The 18,349-nt window shown below is 39.6% G+C and overlaps 1 protein-coding gene across 2 annotated transcripts in view; it reads left to right on the forward strand.

The window, feature by feature from the left end:
- LOC109484855 (probable ATP-dependent RNA helicase DDX60) overlaps window positions 1-14,121 on the forward strand; it is a 46,666-nt gene extending 32,545 nt beyond the window's left edge. For both annotated transcript variants that reach the window (XM_019788213.1, XM_019788214.1), the window contains exons 28-40: window positions 3,376-3,549; window positions 3,961-4,081; window positions 4,700-4,852; window positions 5,501-5,605; window positions 7,026-7,226; window positions 7,489-7,593; window positions 7,969-8,107; window positions 8,498-8,643; window positions 9,240-9,393; window positions 9,946-10,103; window positions 11,427-11,578; window positions 11,936-11,998; window positions 13,501-14,121. In XM_019788213.1, coding sequence (XP_019643772.1) covers window positions 3,376-3,549; window positions 3,961-4,081; window positions 4,700-4,852; window positions 5,501-5,605; window positions 7,026-7,226; window positions 7,489-7,593; window positions 7,969-8,107; window positions 8,498-8,643; window positions 9,240-9,393; window positions 9,946-10,103; window positions 11,427-11,578; window positions 11,936-11,998; window positions 13,501-13,615 — 1,786 coding nt within the window. In that variant the 3' untranslated portion in view covers window positions 13,616-14,121. The remainder of the gene's footprint in view (window positions 1-3,375; window positions 3,550-3,960; window positions 4,082-4,699; window positions 4,853-5,500; window positions 5,606-7,025; window positions 7,227-7,488; window positions 7,594-7,968; window positions 8,108-8,497; window positions 8,644-9,239; window positions 9,394-9,945; window positions 10,104-11,426; window positions 11,579-11,935; window positions 11,999-13,500) is intronic.
- The last annotated feature ends 4,228 nt before the right edge of the window (window positions 14,122-18,349 follow it).

The raw sequence follows: 18,349 nt of genomic DNA on the forward strand, positions 1-18,349 counted from the left end.
ACCTGATGCAACGTATATGTATCCCTAGTTGCTAAACATTTTTAGAAGAATTAAAATGTAATTTGAAAGCTCAAATGAACTTGCCATCAATTACATGCTCAAATAGAAGGAACAAGATTAACCAAAAGATTAAAATACTTCTGAGGGAAACATACCAACATTTCAGCACCATGGACAGACCCAATGTGTTGTAAAAATACATTTGTCATGTTTTCACTGATCAAAAATGCCCATAATGTATTGTTTTATATTGGTTTTAGTGATTTTGCATAAAATGCATTGTGTAGTTATTGTGTAAAACGATAACTATTTCTTAATGGCATGTATTATGGATAAGTATAAATATTATATACCTTACTACACTACATATCAATATTCACAGCATATGTGTTGTGCTGCAGATGTAATAACATAATTCTTGAAACTGAAGATGCATACTTCTAATATGCATGTCAATAACTGTCTACGGTGTTCAGTCACAACTATGCAAATGCAATAGGTTAATTATGCAGCTACATTGCATGTTGAATTTCAGGATGAAATGTTCATTTCACATTGGCAGAATGGGCTGTCCAACATGCACATGTACATACAGCTGACAAGGTCTTACTCCTTTTCACATGTCACTGCTCGATACTTAGCATATTCTTGGATTCTGCCTATGCTTATTTGCATAGTTGTGACAGGACAAATGCAGAAAGGATGACTGGTTATTTTTTATAGGTTACCAAAAATTTGGGAACTTTGGAAAATGATGTGCTGATGTTGAAAATTCGCAAATACATCTACCAATCTGAATGGAAATCTTAGATTCAGAATATTTCACGTTTTCGTGCCAAAATCTACAAGGTCTACATTATGTGCCTTTAAGATGTATTGATGTCAATCCCGACTTTTCATAAACAGTTGTGTATGGAGAACGCTACTCTGACCTGGAGAAGTCTGTCTATCTGCCCTGCTCCAACTCTGAAGACAGTCTTGTTCCCATGCACCCCTACTCTGTCCTGACTGTGAAACAGGTACTAACAAATGTAGGCCTCAGAAAAAAATGTTGTGTTTCCGGTTTCCCAACTGACTCTAGCAAAAATCCACCAACCCTAACCTTTTTTTTATTGACTGCTGGTATGGCTATAAAATTTAGCGCATTGTCATAATAACGTTTCTTCAGTAAGTCGGGTGAAACTTTTGTCGACAAATAAGTCCACAAGTAAACAGGTGGACGGTTCCCAGAGACAGTTCCGATGCACTGTTAAACCAAAATATTGCCTGTTACATCAGCACTAATGTATTTTTCCCTCAGCTCCAGGACAACCTGGATAACCCTGATGGAGCGTTTCCACGGGACTTGACTCTGTCACCCAGGGAGACACTACAGCTGTATGACACAATGGCACAAGTCTGGCCAGAAAGAGAGAGCTTAAAGGTACCTTCTACCTGTATGTGCTGAATCACATGCATGCTGTAAACAATATAGATTTGGTGCACAATTGGAAGGCAGTACTTGTTTTCTTTCTCATTTCTGAATCAGCTTTTTTTAGACTTACTTCCATTTTCACCACAAAACAAGTTGCATATCAAGGAACCACTCACATATTTTGTTTACCTTAGACTTGAAAAGTGTACTAGGTAGTACCATTAGGGAAGCATTCACAAGGAAGCTTGTTTCATAGTGATGTTACAGTAGTTCTATGAAAGAAGCTTTCACCATCTTCTGAGAGATGGAGTATGTAAGAAAAAAAGTCTCAATTCTTGACACTATAATTAGTATTTTGTCAAGAGCTCAAATCATTTAAGAGGTCAACTTCATTCCGTTGTATGGACTTCTCAAGTAGCACATGTTACTGGTACATGTATGTGGCTCCCGTGAGCACATCTTGACAATTTTAACCACCTGTAACAGTATGGTTCAAGCACCACCAACTGAAGATTTGACTCACAAATGTAGTTTACCAAGCCCACTCCGCTTCCTTGTCTCCTTATATGCCAAAAAACTGATAATTTCTCTTCCCAAGGCACTAGAAGCTGATACATACAGTGACTTTGCCACCCGTGATCACCTTCTCATCACGAAGGCACAGGCCAGGCAATATGAGGCTGACTTGAAGAAGGAACTGCTTACCTGGCTTAAGGAACATCATAAAGAAAAGGTGATATTTGAAGACTTGTTTCAGTATACAAAAAAAAAAACTACTTTAAATTTATGCATGTCCATACTTGTGGCATGTTGTATCACCATGTATACAGTGTAATACTACTAGTTATTTTCTTTTGCCTTGAAGGTTGGCCATGTTCTGAAAAAGCTGAGCTGCCACATGCTGCAGCAGCAATACACCTGTGCTAAAGAACAACAAAAGCACAATATTGACATCACTGGTGAAAAATTTCTGAGTCATCAGATTGTTGGACTGCTGGACAAGTTGAAACAAGAAGACAAGCTTCCAGCTCTTGTGTTCAGGTAGGCTTTCAGTAAATGTCTAGTGCTAAAAGAGACAATGATTTTATCTATTTACTAGTTGTTTTGTCTTCTTCAAACAGGGTAGATGTATGTGATTGCTGCGATGCATTACAGGTGTGACCTGTACAGAATTACATTACACACACACACACACACACACACACACACACACACACATATATATATATCACAAGGTAAATATATACATTCTGCAGTTAACAGTGGAAACAGGTAAATATTGTTTACGTCAAGCTAGGAACAATAAAAGTGTATCAGAGATCTGTTACTGAGTCTGTTCATTTAGGAGGCTGGCCATGAATGGTATTGGACTGTTCTGGTATCTTTTTGTCTTTGTTCTTATCCTAGTCAGAAGGTGTTTGTTTCTAGTGTCCCTTGAACTGATGTCTACCCGCGTAGGGGGAAACCAGTTTCTGAATGTCTCTACCAGTCTTTTTGTGAAGTGATGGCACAAGTCACGTCGCCGGTCATCGAGTGTAGGCAGGTCCAAGATGCTGCACGCCTCCTGTAGGATGCGTAGGCTGGTCCAAGGACTATATATATGCGGCAGGCTCTTCTCTGAAGGGTTTTGATCCTGGCACGTTGTGCCGTTGTTAGTCCGGCATGCCACGCGGGGGCGGCGTACTCACATGCAGGGCGCACAAGGGTCTTGTAGCACGTCAGTAAGTCTTCTCGGGAGAGATCAAAACACCGTAGTCGCTTGAGTAGGTACACTTTCTGGTTGCCCTGCTTTACAACATGGTTGACATGGGTGTATCCATGTTGTGGTATATGGTAATATTGGTGGTATAGAGTGGTATATTGTAAATTAAACAATATGTATTTAGAGGCCTTGTGGCATTTGCTTACTCGAATTGGACTTACTAAGCTTCTTTTTGCTATTTATGCTATTGTCACCACAGCTTTAGTCGCGGCCTGATAGAACACCTTGTACACAAGGTGGATGTAACTCTCGAAGAGATGGAAATGGAGACCTTGGAAAGCATGGGAGTCACCCAATCCAGTATCAAAAAAGACCTGGCCATGATGAGAAAGGTTGAGAAAGGGAAAAAGCGTGTACGAGACAAAGAAGAGAAGTAAGTACTAACAGTTTTGTTTTTTGTTTGTTTGTTTGTTTATTTATTTAACCAGGAAATACATGTCCCCTATTGGTGTTTTTCAAAGATTCCTGGGGGGATAACCCCAACAAAACTACATGACATTATAATTATAACAAACAAAGGTCAACTAAAAAGTTTTGAATCATTTCAAACTGTTATCCATAATATCGTGGATGATAGTTTGTTTGCCTCTCTCAACTTACATCATGCCTGTAATTCATGAATATTCAAAAGAAAATATTTTTGATCAATCAAATTAATAGTAATGTATTGTGAAGTAATTTACCTTGCATGGGTATAGCCCATGTAGGAGTGAGTTGCATGTCTTTGTATCTCACAATCATTGCCTGACATAGAGACTTTCCTTTCTGTGTGTGTTTTATATAGGGGGTATACCCTGGAAGCTAAAGATGTGCCTGATGCTAAACATGTGAATCAGGACGGAGCCAACATGCGCCTTGCTTTTTTGAAGCACAGCTTTGTTTCTGAAGGCCTCCACAGCTCTGAGGTACTTTTTAAAGAAAACAAGAAGCAGTCATGTGGTAACAAAGAAAGCCATGAAGATATAGGGCTACATTGTACATGTATCTGTTAACAGTTGGTCATACATTGTCAGTTTTTACCTTTTGAAAGTACTAGTACATGATTGTAGATTGTAGACAATATTTAGTTGGCTATGTCAAAAACATGTGTGTAAATGATGCTCCTGAACACAGTTAAAGGGGCATTATTTAACATTTTGCACCAATAATTGACATTTTAATAGGAAAAATCTTCCTATAATTGTAGTTTACTCCCACTTTTGTCTTTTCAACATATGTGCAGAATATTATTTCTGACATGTATGTTTGGCACTAGAAACAGTCTGGACGTCCACACAAGACACATTCAATTTGTGGCAACACCACAAACTACCGGAATGTACATGTAAAGGAACATGGCTGACAGCTTAGTTTCCAGCTTTTAAAGGTGTCATACTTTGTCACATCCACTTCCTAAATTTGAATAACCCTCATTTGCAATGGAGAAGGGTTGATTCAACTTACTTTGTAAAGAAATGACCAGAACATTTACTTTTTGTATCCTAATGTTACATAATGTAGCTTTAAGCGTTGAATGCTTTCAGGAGCTGCAGAGGTATCAGAGGAGGATTAACTACCTCTCTGGTGGTCATCTTCTGAAGAGAGGCCTGAGGAGAGGCATAGGATATCACCATGCTGGGATGAATGCAAAGGAAAGGCAGACTGTGGAAACAATGTTTCGAAATAAGCATTTGAAGGTTTGTCCAATGCAATATATTTGTAGACATTTACTAGAAACATAGAAAAAGTTTCTCACCTCAAATTTAGTGGTCATGCATCACAAGCAGGCTGGCTTAAGCTTAATTCTGAAGGTTAAGAGATTTTGGTAGCAGAACTTGAGAAGGCTTAGATGGATTATCTCTCATTTGGTAGGTGGGTAGGTCTTGATGAGACCTCAAAAGGATTAGAATTTGGACCCACTCTTTATTGGTACAGCAGTGGGAATTCCGGTTTAAGCATCTCATGACCTGAACATGCTAGGGTCATTAATTGTGTATAGTAAATGTACATGTAGCTCAGGAAGAAGTGGCGTGAATTTGGGCCTCCTAGCAGCTCGTTCTGGAACTGTGTTTTTAGTTTTAGAAAAAAATAGGATGATAATTCAAGAACTGGTAGATGCTACAGATTTCATTCTCCATGAGACTCATTTAGTGGAGAACATGAAATTCATGAGGATTTTATTTTCATAATCAATGAAAAGCATTAATTGGCTCTAATGGTTAACATCATTTGGCAAACTTTTTAATTAGAAGAAAGTTTAACTTGACTTGTCCCACGTTTAGTACTGTGAGATCAGGTGTCATAACAATTGTCAAGTTACATTTTCATGATCTTTATTATGTTAGGTTGTCGTGGCTACTGCAACCTTAGCACTTGGTATCCACATGCCCTGTAAGACTGTGGTGTTCGCTGGTGATTCTGTGTATCTGGATGCCCTGGAGTACAGACAGGTAAGGCCATGTGTGTGCTGTTTAGCCTTGTTCATGTGAAGTCACCCAAACTGCGATTCGGGTAACTCGCATTCCTCACATCTGGTGCACGTGCCTTTGAAACCGTGTCCGATCACAATTCGCTTGAGCTACATTTATTGTTGTTTGATGAAAACACGCAAGGTAGCGTGTTATTAATGTCAGAGGTCAACGACCTGCTTGCTGATGCCCCCCTCCCAGTGTATCTCGGCCAAATGCCGACGTGGTCCCGCCAGAGGCAGTGAAGCTCACCCTAGAACGGACACATTGTTTCACCATTACTGCTCTTTAAGTTGCTGCCACGTAAAAGTTGGTATTGCATATAAATAAAGAAATATCACCCCTTAATCCATGACCAGGCGAAGTTACATTGAAATCACATTGCGTTCAGACGCAAATCGCGATGCGGGAAAACAGATTCGAAACCACCTCTAGAAGTGGTTTGGGATCGAGGCGCTTTCAATGTGATTTGGAGCATTCAAATGGAGCCACTTGAAACCGGCTTTGGGGTAAACCACATGTAAAACGCCTTCACTGACTTTACATAAACACGGCCAGTCAACCTTGCAGGATCATTATAAAACAATTATATACATTGTTGCCCATAAGCCATCTGCAGATATGATTTCACTGTGATACTAAGTGTAAATGGGTGGAAGAATGCAAAACAGATGATGCTGTAATTTGATGTTTATCCAATAATGGAGAAAGCTGGTGTGTTACGCCGAAAGGCGGTTATACCTGCTATTCAGATACAGATAGACACATGCTGACGTTCTATAATAAATGGTTTATTGGCCAAACATCACCCGTGCAATCGCAGCCTTATAGTGCTGAATTGATGCAGGGGTTACAATCAACTGATATGATACAAATGGTAATAATACACATAATAATACAGCCACATAATACACAATGTCATGATACATACATGTATTTGTTCCACATTTTTGTGGAACTGCCGCAAGGGTCTGTGCGGCTGCCATTCGGCGCCACAATGTGACCTCAATACGGCTTTCACCAACCGAAGTTAGGTACCCATTCACACCTGGGTGGAGTGAGGAAAGTCGTGTAAAGTTCCTTTCCCAAGGGCACAACGTCGGGCGCATGTTCAGACATGTCCTGGGTACGACTCGGGATCGAACCCGGGTCTCCCAGTTCACAGTCGAATAATCTACGCCACACCAGAGTGACTTAGATAACTAAAGCAATAAATTGGATTACATTTGACAAGTGCAAATATGGTGTGGTCTATATGTATATAAGGTCTATGTATAAATCCTCATGATAAGTGCGTATGGTTACCTCCTATGACTGAAGATAGAGGTACGTTGAATAATCTTTGTTTGGATTGCTGGATGATGTTGTAGTTGATGACTCAGAGTTGATGTTCCTTTCCCAGATGTCTGGACGTGCAGGCAGAAGAGGGTTTGATTCTGTTGGCAATGTGGTATTTTTTGGGTTGCCTAAGCCGAAGATCAACCGACTGCTTGCCGCTAATGTCCCTGAGCTGACAGGGAACTACCCGCTAACTCCCAGCCTGGTGCTCAGGGTCATGCTGCTGACGGCTCAGGGGGACGACAAAACTGATGCCTTTAACAAGGTGTGTCATCAGAACACAAGTTACGAATAGGCCCTATATTAATTATACAGAGTCATGTAGCTTTTCCTTTACATAAAACCTAATGCATGCACAATGAGAATACATGTATGTTTAATGTGTCTGAGTAACCAAATTTTGTACGTGTACTTAATAAAAGTCAGAATGTACATGTAGAATAGTTATTGTGACCATCTTGTCTCATGTACGTTTAACATGATAACTCTCTTGAACTGAAAGGTGAAGTTTTGTGACTGTTCCCCAGGCTCTCAATCTCCTGAAGCATCCGTTCCTGTCTCACAACCAGCCACAGTTTCTAGCCCAGCTGCAGCACCACTTCCTCTTCAGCATACAGTTCCTCATGCGTCAGGTCTGGAATGTTGAGACTTATAACCCCTTAGAGAAAAGCTAGAACACTGGACTACGGATTCCAGTTGTCACCATGAAAAAACAAACAAAGTACATTTAGTCCAGACTTATATGACTAGCAAACATGTTGGTAAAACTTTTAAAGTCTGCATTCAACCTTTAGGATGTCTGATCTGAAAAGACTCGCAGAATAGCTCAGACTACTTAATCTGCACCATAACAGTTATACCTCCCAGAATGCAGAATATATCTTTTATTCAAGTTCTACTACGTGGTGTACACATGTATAGGGGTGTCCTGCATTGGTACCAGAGTTTGTAGTTGTGGAGAGTGGTTCCCCATGTGAAGGAACAGTCTGCTCTGTATTGTTCTACAGGGCCTGCTAGACCTGGAGGGCACCCCGCAAGGCATGGCAGGCCTGGCCAGCCACCTGCACTATCATGAACCCTCCAATTTCATCCTGGTGTGGCTGCTGCAGAAGGGCATCTTTCACCAGATCTGTGTGCCTGAAGACGGTCAGTTCTGGCATGGTCTTTGATACTTTATTAGGATATCCATAAGTTGTGCAGTATCAGTAACGTTAGCATCATGCAACCCTTACTGTAGACTGGAATGTCTCACCCCAGTTTAGAATAATCAAAGAATACTGTAAATGCAGAAACTTTTGTGATGGTTTCATTTTCGCAATGTCCTCGCACTGCAAAATCCACAAATGTGTTTATTGAATAAAACCACCACAACTAAGGTATCTGCATGACTATTTCCTGTTCTTTTCTGACTTGGTATTGGAATTTACAGAGTTTGTAAGGACTAATTAATATGAAGAACAACTTAGTCCTCTTTCAATACAGCTTCAGAGCTGGTTTCAATTGCTAACATTCTAAATTTCATTTTCTACTTTTAAGGTTCTACCAGTCACTTCTCTGACGACGTGTTACGTCGATTGGTGCTGATTCTGGCTAACCTGTTTGGGAGGAGCTACCTGCGAGCTACAATCACTCCACAAACAGTCAAGGACATGAAACAAAGAAAGGAACTCAGCCAGTCAAAGGTACACACAGTGCACATTTTGCCGAAGAAAGGGTACTTTAAAAGCTTGTAAAGTACGGAAACTTTGCAGAAATTCAAGGGACTCCTATATGAACATGTTTGTGGTGGTGGATTTTGCCGGTGTTGTGCGAGGGCTGATATTTTGCAAGGAGTAGTGGGCATTCCCTTCAAACCCGGAAGTAAAGTGGGTATTTGCTAAGAAGAGAAAAAAAACCAGTAAATTTAGATTTATTTAAGGTTTGATGGATTCGCTTCAAACTTGGTATGAACACGCAGGAGCACACTCTGGACATGGCCACGCAAAGAAATTCCTGGGCATTCGTGGGCGTTCGCTAAAAAGAGAAACCGCGTTTCATCTTAGCCATGCCGTGATGTAATTTGATTTTTTTGTTCTTTCAATAATAAACACTACTGTAACAATTATAACACTTAAATACAATAATGTAACACTGTGTACTGTGCCCAGACTGTACCATTGGTTTTGCCACTTTATCAGGGTCTTAAATCAACCATGTTGTGTAAAGAAAAAGAAATTTTAGGCAGCTATCAATTCTTTTACTATTCTGTAACTTCACTAAATGTTTCCTCACTATATAGTTGATTCTGGAAGACCTCCCAGAATTTGTGTCTTCATCCATCCGGCAGTATAATCAACAGACGTGGAAATTGTTCCACTCCTACCTGTGTACTGTGGCAGAGGCCCTGGCTCCTCAGCTTGGTCAGGAGACCAGCCTACCTGCTTCCCAAATAGGTAAAGAACTTTGCAACAGTTACAATGTGCTGTAAGAAAAGAAAAAGAAAATTAAACATGGACAGATTATTCTGTTTACCAAAGGAAAACATATTGTTTTTACTATGTTTCTTCTTCCTCTTCTGTTCCAAACACTAACCTCTAACCTGACCAATGACATGATTTGTTGACGTCTGTCACCATGGTGACTGGTGTTAGGTTTCATAATGTTGCGATTTCATGGTCAGCTCTACTTCTGTCACCATATACTCGTAGTTCATGTATGTAAATGTGTTTGAGCAAAAATTAACAGGGCATCTTAACCAATTGTCTGAAGGTAAACTTTATGCATTTGTTTTGCAAATGTTACATGTACTTATTTTTGTATCATGATGATTTATGACTCTGTTATTAGGAATGAACCATTTGTTTTTGGTTTTGCGCAGTCAAGTCATAGTCTTATGAGACTGACTGACATATCATAACATGTACTTATGATATACTAAAAAACTAAGTATGATTGTACACTTTACAAATTAGCCATAATATTTTTGTTTTTTTACTCCTTACCAGACTTCCTGTCAGCAGGCACTGGTGCCCCATCAGCAGACAGTCAGACACTGACAGCACAGCTCCGCCAGTCCCAGATTCACTTCAGTGTAGTTTCCACATTTGCTGCCCTCTCTGGCCTCAATGATGACAACTTTCAGGAGTCCGACAACATGTTTGAGGTAGTTTGTGTAATTCTTTATCCACTCTACATTTGTACATCACACTGTATTATACATGTATGCTGTACATGCTGACACCAGTATAACGTTATATACAATCATGTAATCTCATGACAAAACAACAATGATGCAGATTGTATCCTCAGTTTTCCAAAAACAAATCTATAATAAGGCCACACCAATTTAATTTCTTGGTTAACGGATTTTTCTAGAAAGATAATGGAGTGGGCGGACGAAAAAAATAAAAAACTAGAATTCCGAGATCTCATACCTCCATGAAATCTGATCTTGATATGTAAATGTAAATTTCTTCTTTAATTGTGCAAATGACCTCTGCATTAACATGATATATGCATCGTGATGTATGTTAACTTTTGATTAACTTACAGATGTCCCAAGTATGACATTCTCATCATTCAACATTACGAAATCATAGAATTTTCGCATTAATTATGCAAATTAGGTCATCATTTGCATAATTAGTATCTGTTGAAGGTCCGCCTGCCATAGGTTACATACATGTAGTAGTACAATGTAAAACACTGTAATTATAGAATTTCCTCATTAATTATGCAAATAAAGTCCTCATTTGCATAATTTGCATTTAATTATGTACATCTCTCTCTCAGCTACCTACACACCAAAAATAATGAAAATGTGTTGTTCCTGTCTGGACTTATTGGCTTTTAAACATTTCGCCAGAAAGTGCCCTGCAGTTCCAGAACAAGCCGCTAGGGGGCCCAAACTCATGTGACTTCTTCCCAAGCACGAGAGCTACCTCCCATCAAAATTTCATGACTGACCCTAGCATGTCCAGATCGCGAGATATCAAAACCGGAAGTTGCGCTGCAGTACCAAGGGAAGCCACTAGGGGGACCAAAATCTAATCATTTCCAGTTTTCGTCACACCCTACCAACACACCAAGTATAAAACCAATCCATCCAGGCGTTCTTGAGTTATCTTGTTGACCAACAGACGGACAGACGGACGGACAGATAAACGCGACTGAAAATATAACCTCCATGACACATTTCATGGAGGTAATAAAAACAGGCCTAGGCATCCTATTATGGCCCAAAATGGTACGATAGAGCCATGAAGACAACACACCAGGCTGGTTCAAAAGTTAAACAATGAATTTTGAACTTTTAATGATGCCATTGCATTGAAAAATGGAATAACTAACAAGTAGGAAGAAAAGGACTGTTTTAAACTGTTCAGGGCAAAATATGAGCATTTTGCAGTTGATTCTGAATGTTTATTTTTATTTGCAAATCAGAAAAAAATGAAGAAAATAAATTTTAGCCATATTTTTTCTGCAGTCTGTGCGACAAGGTCTGTACATGGACATGGACTCAGCACCCACCTTTCTCCTGGAGAAACACGACAGACGGGGTCGTCGGCAGTACCTAAACTCCTATGCACTGGACTTCTTCAAACACCAATCCTACGATGCAATCATTAAGGACAATGGGTAAAAATCCATGATGATGGTCTACTTTTCAGTTCGGTTTAGTTCAGGCTAGGTCATCCTCTTGGAATGAAGTGCCACTCTCAGTCTTGCAACAGTTATATATTATATATTATTAAGCATCTTCCTGAGATATAATACTTGTTTTGGATATTTTTCTTAGTTGTTATTTCTGAATCATACATGTAATGTTTTACTCCATCTGCCGTGATAATGATTTTGCAGTAAAACAATTTTGAAACTGAAATGTATTGTTAAGAAGAAATCAGTCACTCTATACAATTCATGTACTTTGAAGATACTGGCCTTTTGATATGTTGAGACCAGAACCAATGTAAACTCTTCTTCAATGCATTTCAGGCTGAGAACTGGCTTTGCCTTCCAAGCGCTGAAGGACTTTATGATGACCATCAAGTCCATCTAGTAAGTCTTCCTCTTCCTTAAGTGTTTTTGGCGATGCCTCAGGGGAGCCCTATGGTACAGTATTGTGTGCAGTTTGCAAGAATTCTAGGAATTGTACAGGAATTTTGTCCACAGGCATTGAATGTCCACAGCAATGTCTCACAGCTCTGGTATTTTGCTGACACACATCTTTGCCCACAGTCCTACATGTACTAAGTGAAATTCCCGCATGGGGACCCTTGGGACAAACTTTCTGTAGGGATGCCCTTCTTTGCTTGGGGCGTGTTCACCAAACACTCAGGGGAGGGGAGGGGTGATCTACTAATCTGCACTGTATATGTCTAGACTTAACAGGTAACAAGGTATACATAATAATATAAATACAGTTCAGTAGATCACTCCTACCCTCCCATGAGTGTATAGTGAACGAACCCTGGTGCTCCCAGAATTTGAAAGCTATTGCTAGAGACTTGCGACCTCAACTGTTATTTTTAACAAACTCATGACAGACCGCAATGAGGTTTCCCATAATCATGAAATCATAACAGTGCCATGTGCAAACAATAATCCTAACAACAACCACCATCGCCATGGCAATGTATGTTTTCATTGTCAGTCTTGTTGTTTAAGTCTGGATAACAAAGCTCTTCGTATACAATCAGAGAGCAAAGATGTTTGTTCAATAGAACCTCCTGCAGTCAGTTAATACCTTAGGTATGGATGAAATCTGTTGTTTTCTGTTATATTTCTTCTCCAGACATGTCCTCATTTTGAGCCCAATTGACCAGAAAATCATTATGCAGTCAGAATGCCAGTAACCTTGGTCTCATAATCTTTTATTACATAGTGTTACCTTTATAGCATTTCATTTGTCTGCCGGTAGAGTCAACTCTTTTTGGTTCCTTCCTAGATGCTTGAGGGTGGTTATATCCTCCTTTGAGTGATGTTGAGTTTGGTCAGTTTGTCCAATTGTAGTACGCCTGCTTTTTCTTCTCCTTCCTTTTTGGTACGTGTGTGGGAAGGCGCCTGCATGCACACTATGGACTCTTCCATTGCCATGAGTACAAATTTTAGGTGACGGATGGTTACCAAAAAGTGGAGTAGCTTATAAATCTGGAGCTTTGTTATCTCCAGTGATTTATCTACATCATGGCAGAGTTGATGCAGGGTATCACATAATAATCAATACAAATCACAATAATCAAGTAAAACACATAATAACACATATTAGCAGGTGAGTTTCTTAACTGGTTGACGTATAGAAAACCTCCAATATCTTATGTTCTGCCAAAAAGAGGAGAGTGTTTTCTGAAATAAAAGAAAAGTTACTCATTTTTACAAGATATCTTGTGTTCTACCAAAATGATGAAATTATTTTCGGAAATAAAAACTTCTAAAACAGTGAATACTTGTAGTTACTCTACTAATGGAGGGTACACAGATATCTTTATGACTTGTAGTGTTGTTGGTGAATTGTAACTCTTACAGATTTGGATTATTGAGAAATTATTATTCATCTTCAGCATCGCCCTGGAACAACTCGGACACGAAGAGGACAACGTGGTCATGGCATTCAAGCAACTTGCAGGGCGGTATGATGAAGCTTTCAACAATGCCTTTGGAAAGAATCGCACGTGAGACGCCCGGCCTCTAGACACGGAAAGAACCCTTGTGCAAGAATTCTTACTCAAATGCAAGCTGTAAAGATTAAATCAAATCTATGCTGCCTGTGTCAAGAAGACCAATACTGTTCTTTAAGATGAATTCCAATATCAAGATCTGAACATTCTAAGGCAATATTTGCAAATCAATATATAGATAGATTGATAAAGCCAAATAACATCTGATTCATTATAATTTACAATATTTCCATTTTTGGTGATGCTTCTGGAGTTAGACTAATAGACTAAGTGTAGTACTATGATATTTCGATTGCCATAAAGCAATTACTTAGTGCTTCGGGTTAGTATGAAATATGAGAAATATTTAAGACAAATAACTTGGGCGAATGTGAGGCATATGAAAACACTGGCCACATTAATCTAATGTCTTGCAAACTTCAGAAGCTCACTGCTTGAGGGGACCTCGAGCGCCGTAGGTGCGAGGTTCCTAGGGGGGTCCGGGGGCATGCTCCCCCTGAAAATTTGAAAAATGAACCTTCTAAAATGGCATTTCGTGCGTTTTCGAGAGGATTTCAAAGAAAAATAAAGAGATAAATTTTTATTCAATGACAAAGGTAGCAGTTTTTCTACGATTCCATTCTATCTTTTCAAGAAAAATCTTGGACCTTTACACAAAAAGTGGACCAAAACGTGGACCTTTACATAAAAAGTGGACCAAAAAGTGGACCGTTGAGCCTTCTTCCGAACCCCCCCCCCGGCCTACGGGCATGCATGTAGTGTTAAATGGCGTTTAGAGAAGGGATCCCTCCCCATGTCCGCCATGGGGACATTTAAAGACCGTTTACAGTTGAGTTTACAGTTGCTTGGTGAAGAGATTGATGGATTCCAAAGAGGGCTCTCAGACCTTTGTTGTGCAAGTGAACGCGCCTTCTGAATTTACAATTATTGTAATGACCAGATAGCGAATACATGTAGTTTGTTACAATCTCCACTACATTATTACTAAAAGGAAATCATAGTCTTTTGGTAGAGGGTCTCCTTTTGTATGACATTAGTTTTCATAATGTTAGGATTTTCTTTATGATTGAATTGATTATATCTGAGAGTATAAATTTGTTACTAGATACATATATAATATTTACATTAACATTGACAATTATCCTTATGACATGACAGTTTGCAATAAAGTTATAATTGGTGGACATTCGGATTCTTTCAAAATTATTTATTATCATAATAATAGTCAAATGCTCTTAACCACTGCGCCACCCGGCGCCAACTAGGCCATAAAGGGCCTTTCATCTATATATTACAAAATGTACAATGTAGTGCCCCAGTATAGAAGCAAATGCAGTAATTAATACACCAAATCAATGGCTCACAGTTGGTGAAAGTTTTTGTAGTTATGTAGCATGAATTATTTGTACTTGCCTGTTCATGGCCTGATAGGCCACTAGAAGTGCAAAGTGATCATCTTGATCCAGTGAAAACTAATTCTTCCACTGATCATGAGAAAGAAGACAGATGCCACATGTGTATGTACAGTATTTACAGGTTCATTGTACTGGGGAAATTCCCGTAGGTCTTTTGGACCATAGCACAATGAACAGTGGAGCACGGCTTAACGTCTCATCCTAACACCTGCAACTCTTTTCAGTTGTGTGCATGTTAAGTGAGCAACAACAGCTGGGATTGAAATTCCCAAACTATATACATTGTATATATTCAGTGTCACTTTATACATGAAGAATACAGCAGGCCTGTATCTTTTAAACCTGCCAAAGTATTCTTTATTGCCCATTGCACGTACGCTGTTGGTGGGAATTTTGAGCTCTGGAATCATGGTTTCGCTTACTAATAGCGTTTTGGCAGAACAAGCGATTGTGTCATAAATATGCTGGTATGTCATGCAGTGATATGCCGGTATGACATCCTAATGTAAGTATAAGTGTAGAGAGCTTCGTTTGCTAGCACATTCAGGCATCCCATCTCTTCTTATAAATTAAATTAAATGCATTCTTTTGAGTTGTTAAACGTTTGCTGCTACTGCAATTCAGCAACACATTCTTTTTACACTTTTGTAAGTGTTGTACAATGTTATCATCTTGTTGCTGCAATGTATACTTGTGTGTCCTTTACGTAGTCATTACGTCTATGGAACAGTTTTTTTTACTGAACCATGCTTACATGTATGTACAGTGCCTCAGTTGTTGTGATCCTTGGTAGGAGGTCCAATGAACTTTTACTTGACAGAGGAAGATGACTACAGTTTCAATACTCTTACTTGATTCTACAACACAATAACATTAACATGAATCATTGATGTTACTGGTAGTTCTACTCTATTGGGTGATTCACTTTGTGCTATTTACATGGACGTAAATTACTTGTTCTCATTCTTCATATTACAAAATTAATGTATGTTACATCATCAACCATTTAATTGTTTCATGTTGATTTCAGCTAATTTACAGTCATTAACGCATGCAGTAATTGAAAATTGTCTACTTTGCTCACACTTTTCCTGCACTTTTTCTTGAATTGAGTATATTTTGCTGGTAGTCTTTAAAAGAAAGAAATCGCAGCCAAACAGGCACTTATAAGTAATACTATGCTTATTTACTAATAATCAAACAACTGATTTACCAGTTAGTTCTATTGATACAACCAAAAGCAATTATTGCAAGTCTGTCCACTGCCCCCTGCTGTTAACTGATCAGTTTCAGTTAAGTAAATGTAGTCAGTCTCAAGTTTTCCTTCCAGCCACCTGCCTTTTACATGAACCTCATCCTATTGCTGAATATGTACTGAAAAATGTCTGAGAACCACTGATTCAGAAATGAGTTGTTGTGGTTCTAACTCACACTCACTGTACGTGTGTCGAGCTCGCTCGCAGTCTCCCCATGACTGTCTGTTTCCATTTCTCTCTCTCCTCCATCTCACAGCAGGCAGTTGACTTAGAGTCATTCCACTGTCGGCCTCTAGTTGCTTTATGTAAGTTAAATGTGGTCTTCCAAGACTTCTCTTTCCATGACTCGGGTTCCACAGTAAGATTTCGTGTACTACCTTTTCCATTTTTCCTCCAACAGTGGCCTACAAAATGTAGTGTCCCCTTTGCCGTATTGTTTCAATCGGTAGTATGGTTTTGTACAGCTCACGGTTTGAAATTATTTGTGTCCATGCGATGTTCAAGACATTTCTCAGCATTCTAGTGTATGCCATTCAACTTTCTCTCCATTGTTTTTTCAGTGTCCAGCACTCTGACCATAGAGAAGGATTGATTCTATTGCTGCTTATAAATGAAACTGATTTCTGCAGCTGGGCTTAAATCAGTTTTCCACACTACTGATATCTTACTCATGGCTCCCCAATTAAACAAGAGCAGTTCTAACCTCAACACCTTTGCTTGAACTTTTTAACCAAGATCCCAAATATTTGAAGTCTCGCACACACTTTAGAGCCTGACCTTTTGTTGATATCAGAGCTCCCTCCGGTTGGTTGAAAACCATATACCGGTACTCTGTTTTCAAATCATTGGCATGAAGCCCCACAATTTTCGTAGCATTTTCTATTCTGTGCAATAATAACTGTGCTTCTGCTGTCATATTTTAGATAAGGGCAGTATCATCAGCAAAATCTGTGTCTGGTAATAACTCCGCTGGGTATCTTCTGCTCTTTCTTGGCTTGAGTACAAATCCAGTGTATGACTGCTTTAAGATTCTGATCCTTGATACTGTCAATGAGTCTTCTAAGAGCTAATATCTGAGATCATGTTGATCTGCCTGGCTGAAAACCATTTGATTATTTTTTGTCAACATTTTGTTGTAAATTTTTGCTGCTGTAGCCGACAAACTGATTCCTCTATAGTTTAGTTGCATAACCAAGGTCTCCCTTTTTTGGTAGTGAAAAAAAGTGGTTGTGGCTCTAATATTTGGGAAAGATAGTTATGAAGCCTTGCTGATGTGACACCACAAGCTGCCCCTCCCCATCTGTAGCAACATACTGGGGTTGAGTAAGGTAAGCTACGGTGCGGATGTGTTTTCCTTCAGCTGTGAACATCTCCACTCGGCTGTTCCTACTATCAGCCACAATCACACGCCCCAAACTGTCCACACAGATTCCTCGGGGGGAAGAAAGATTTCCTGCTCCGGTACCTCTATTACCAAAACTGTCATACTTTTCTACATGATTTTCATGGCCGTCTGCGATAAAGATGTTCCCTTTCTTGTCCACGGTGACAAACCGGAGAGTTGTGTACCTACTTCCTGTTAATTCAAACCCGGTCATGTCACACGTCAGCCATGGTGTTGCCTCTGTCTGTGTGTAAGTAGGACTTAACCATGCAGTGCTGAAATGTGCTGACGGCTTATACAGACTGAGTATGATTCTGCCAGAAAGCTTGTGCCAGGCAATGCTACGGAGTCTAGTGTCACTGCATTTAAACTTAGTAAGGACACTGCCTTCTTTGCTGTACTGTTGAATGGCATGTCCATATTTAAACCACGAACGTGAGTACGATACGACCCACAGGGTGTCGTTGCGGCCTCTGGTTAATGTCAGTTGGATGCATGTTTCCTGTAGGGAAACTGCGAAGGAAAACTCCCTTCATGCTGAAGACCTGGATTCTTTGTTTGCATGTCTACCCACAAATATCTCGTTAGTCGAGGACACGGTCAGTCCCCTCACATAGTTAAACTGGCCGGGGCGTTTTCCTTTCCCACCAAAGGTGACATTCTTTTTCACTTCTGTT

Source organism: Branchiostoma belcheri, unplaced genomic scaffold, assembly GCF_001625305.1.
Source record: "Branchiostoma belcheri isolate BF01 breed outbred unplaced genomic scaffold, Haploidv18h27 scaffold70, whole genome shotgun sequence".
Lineage (NCBI taxonomy): Eukaryota > Metazoa > Chordata > Leptocardii > Amphioxiformes > Branchiostomatidae > Branchiostoma > Branchiostoma belcheri.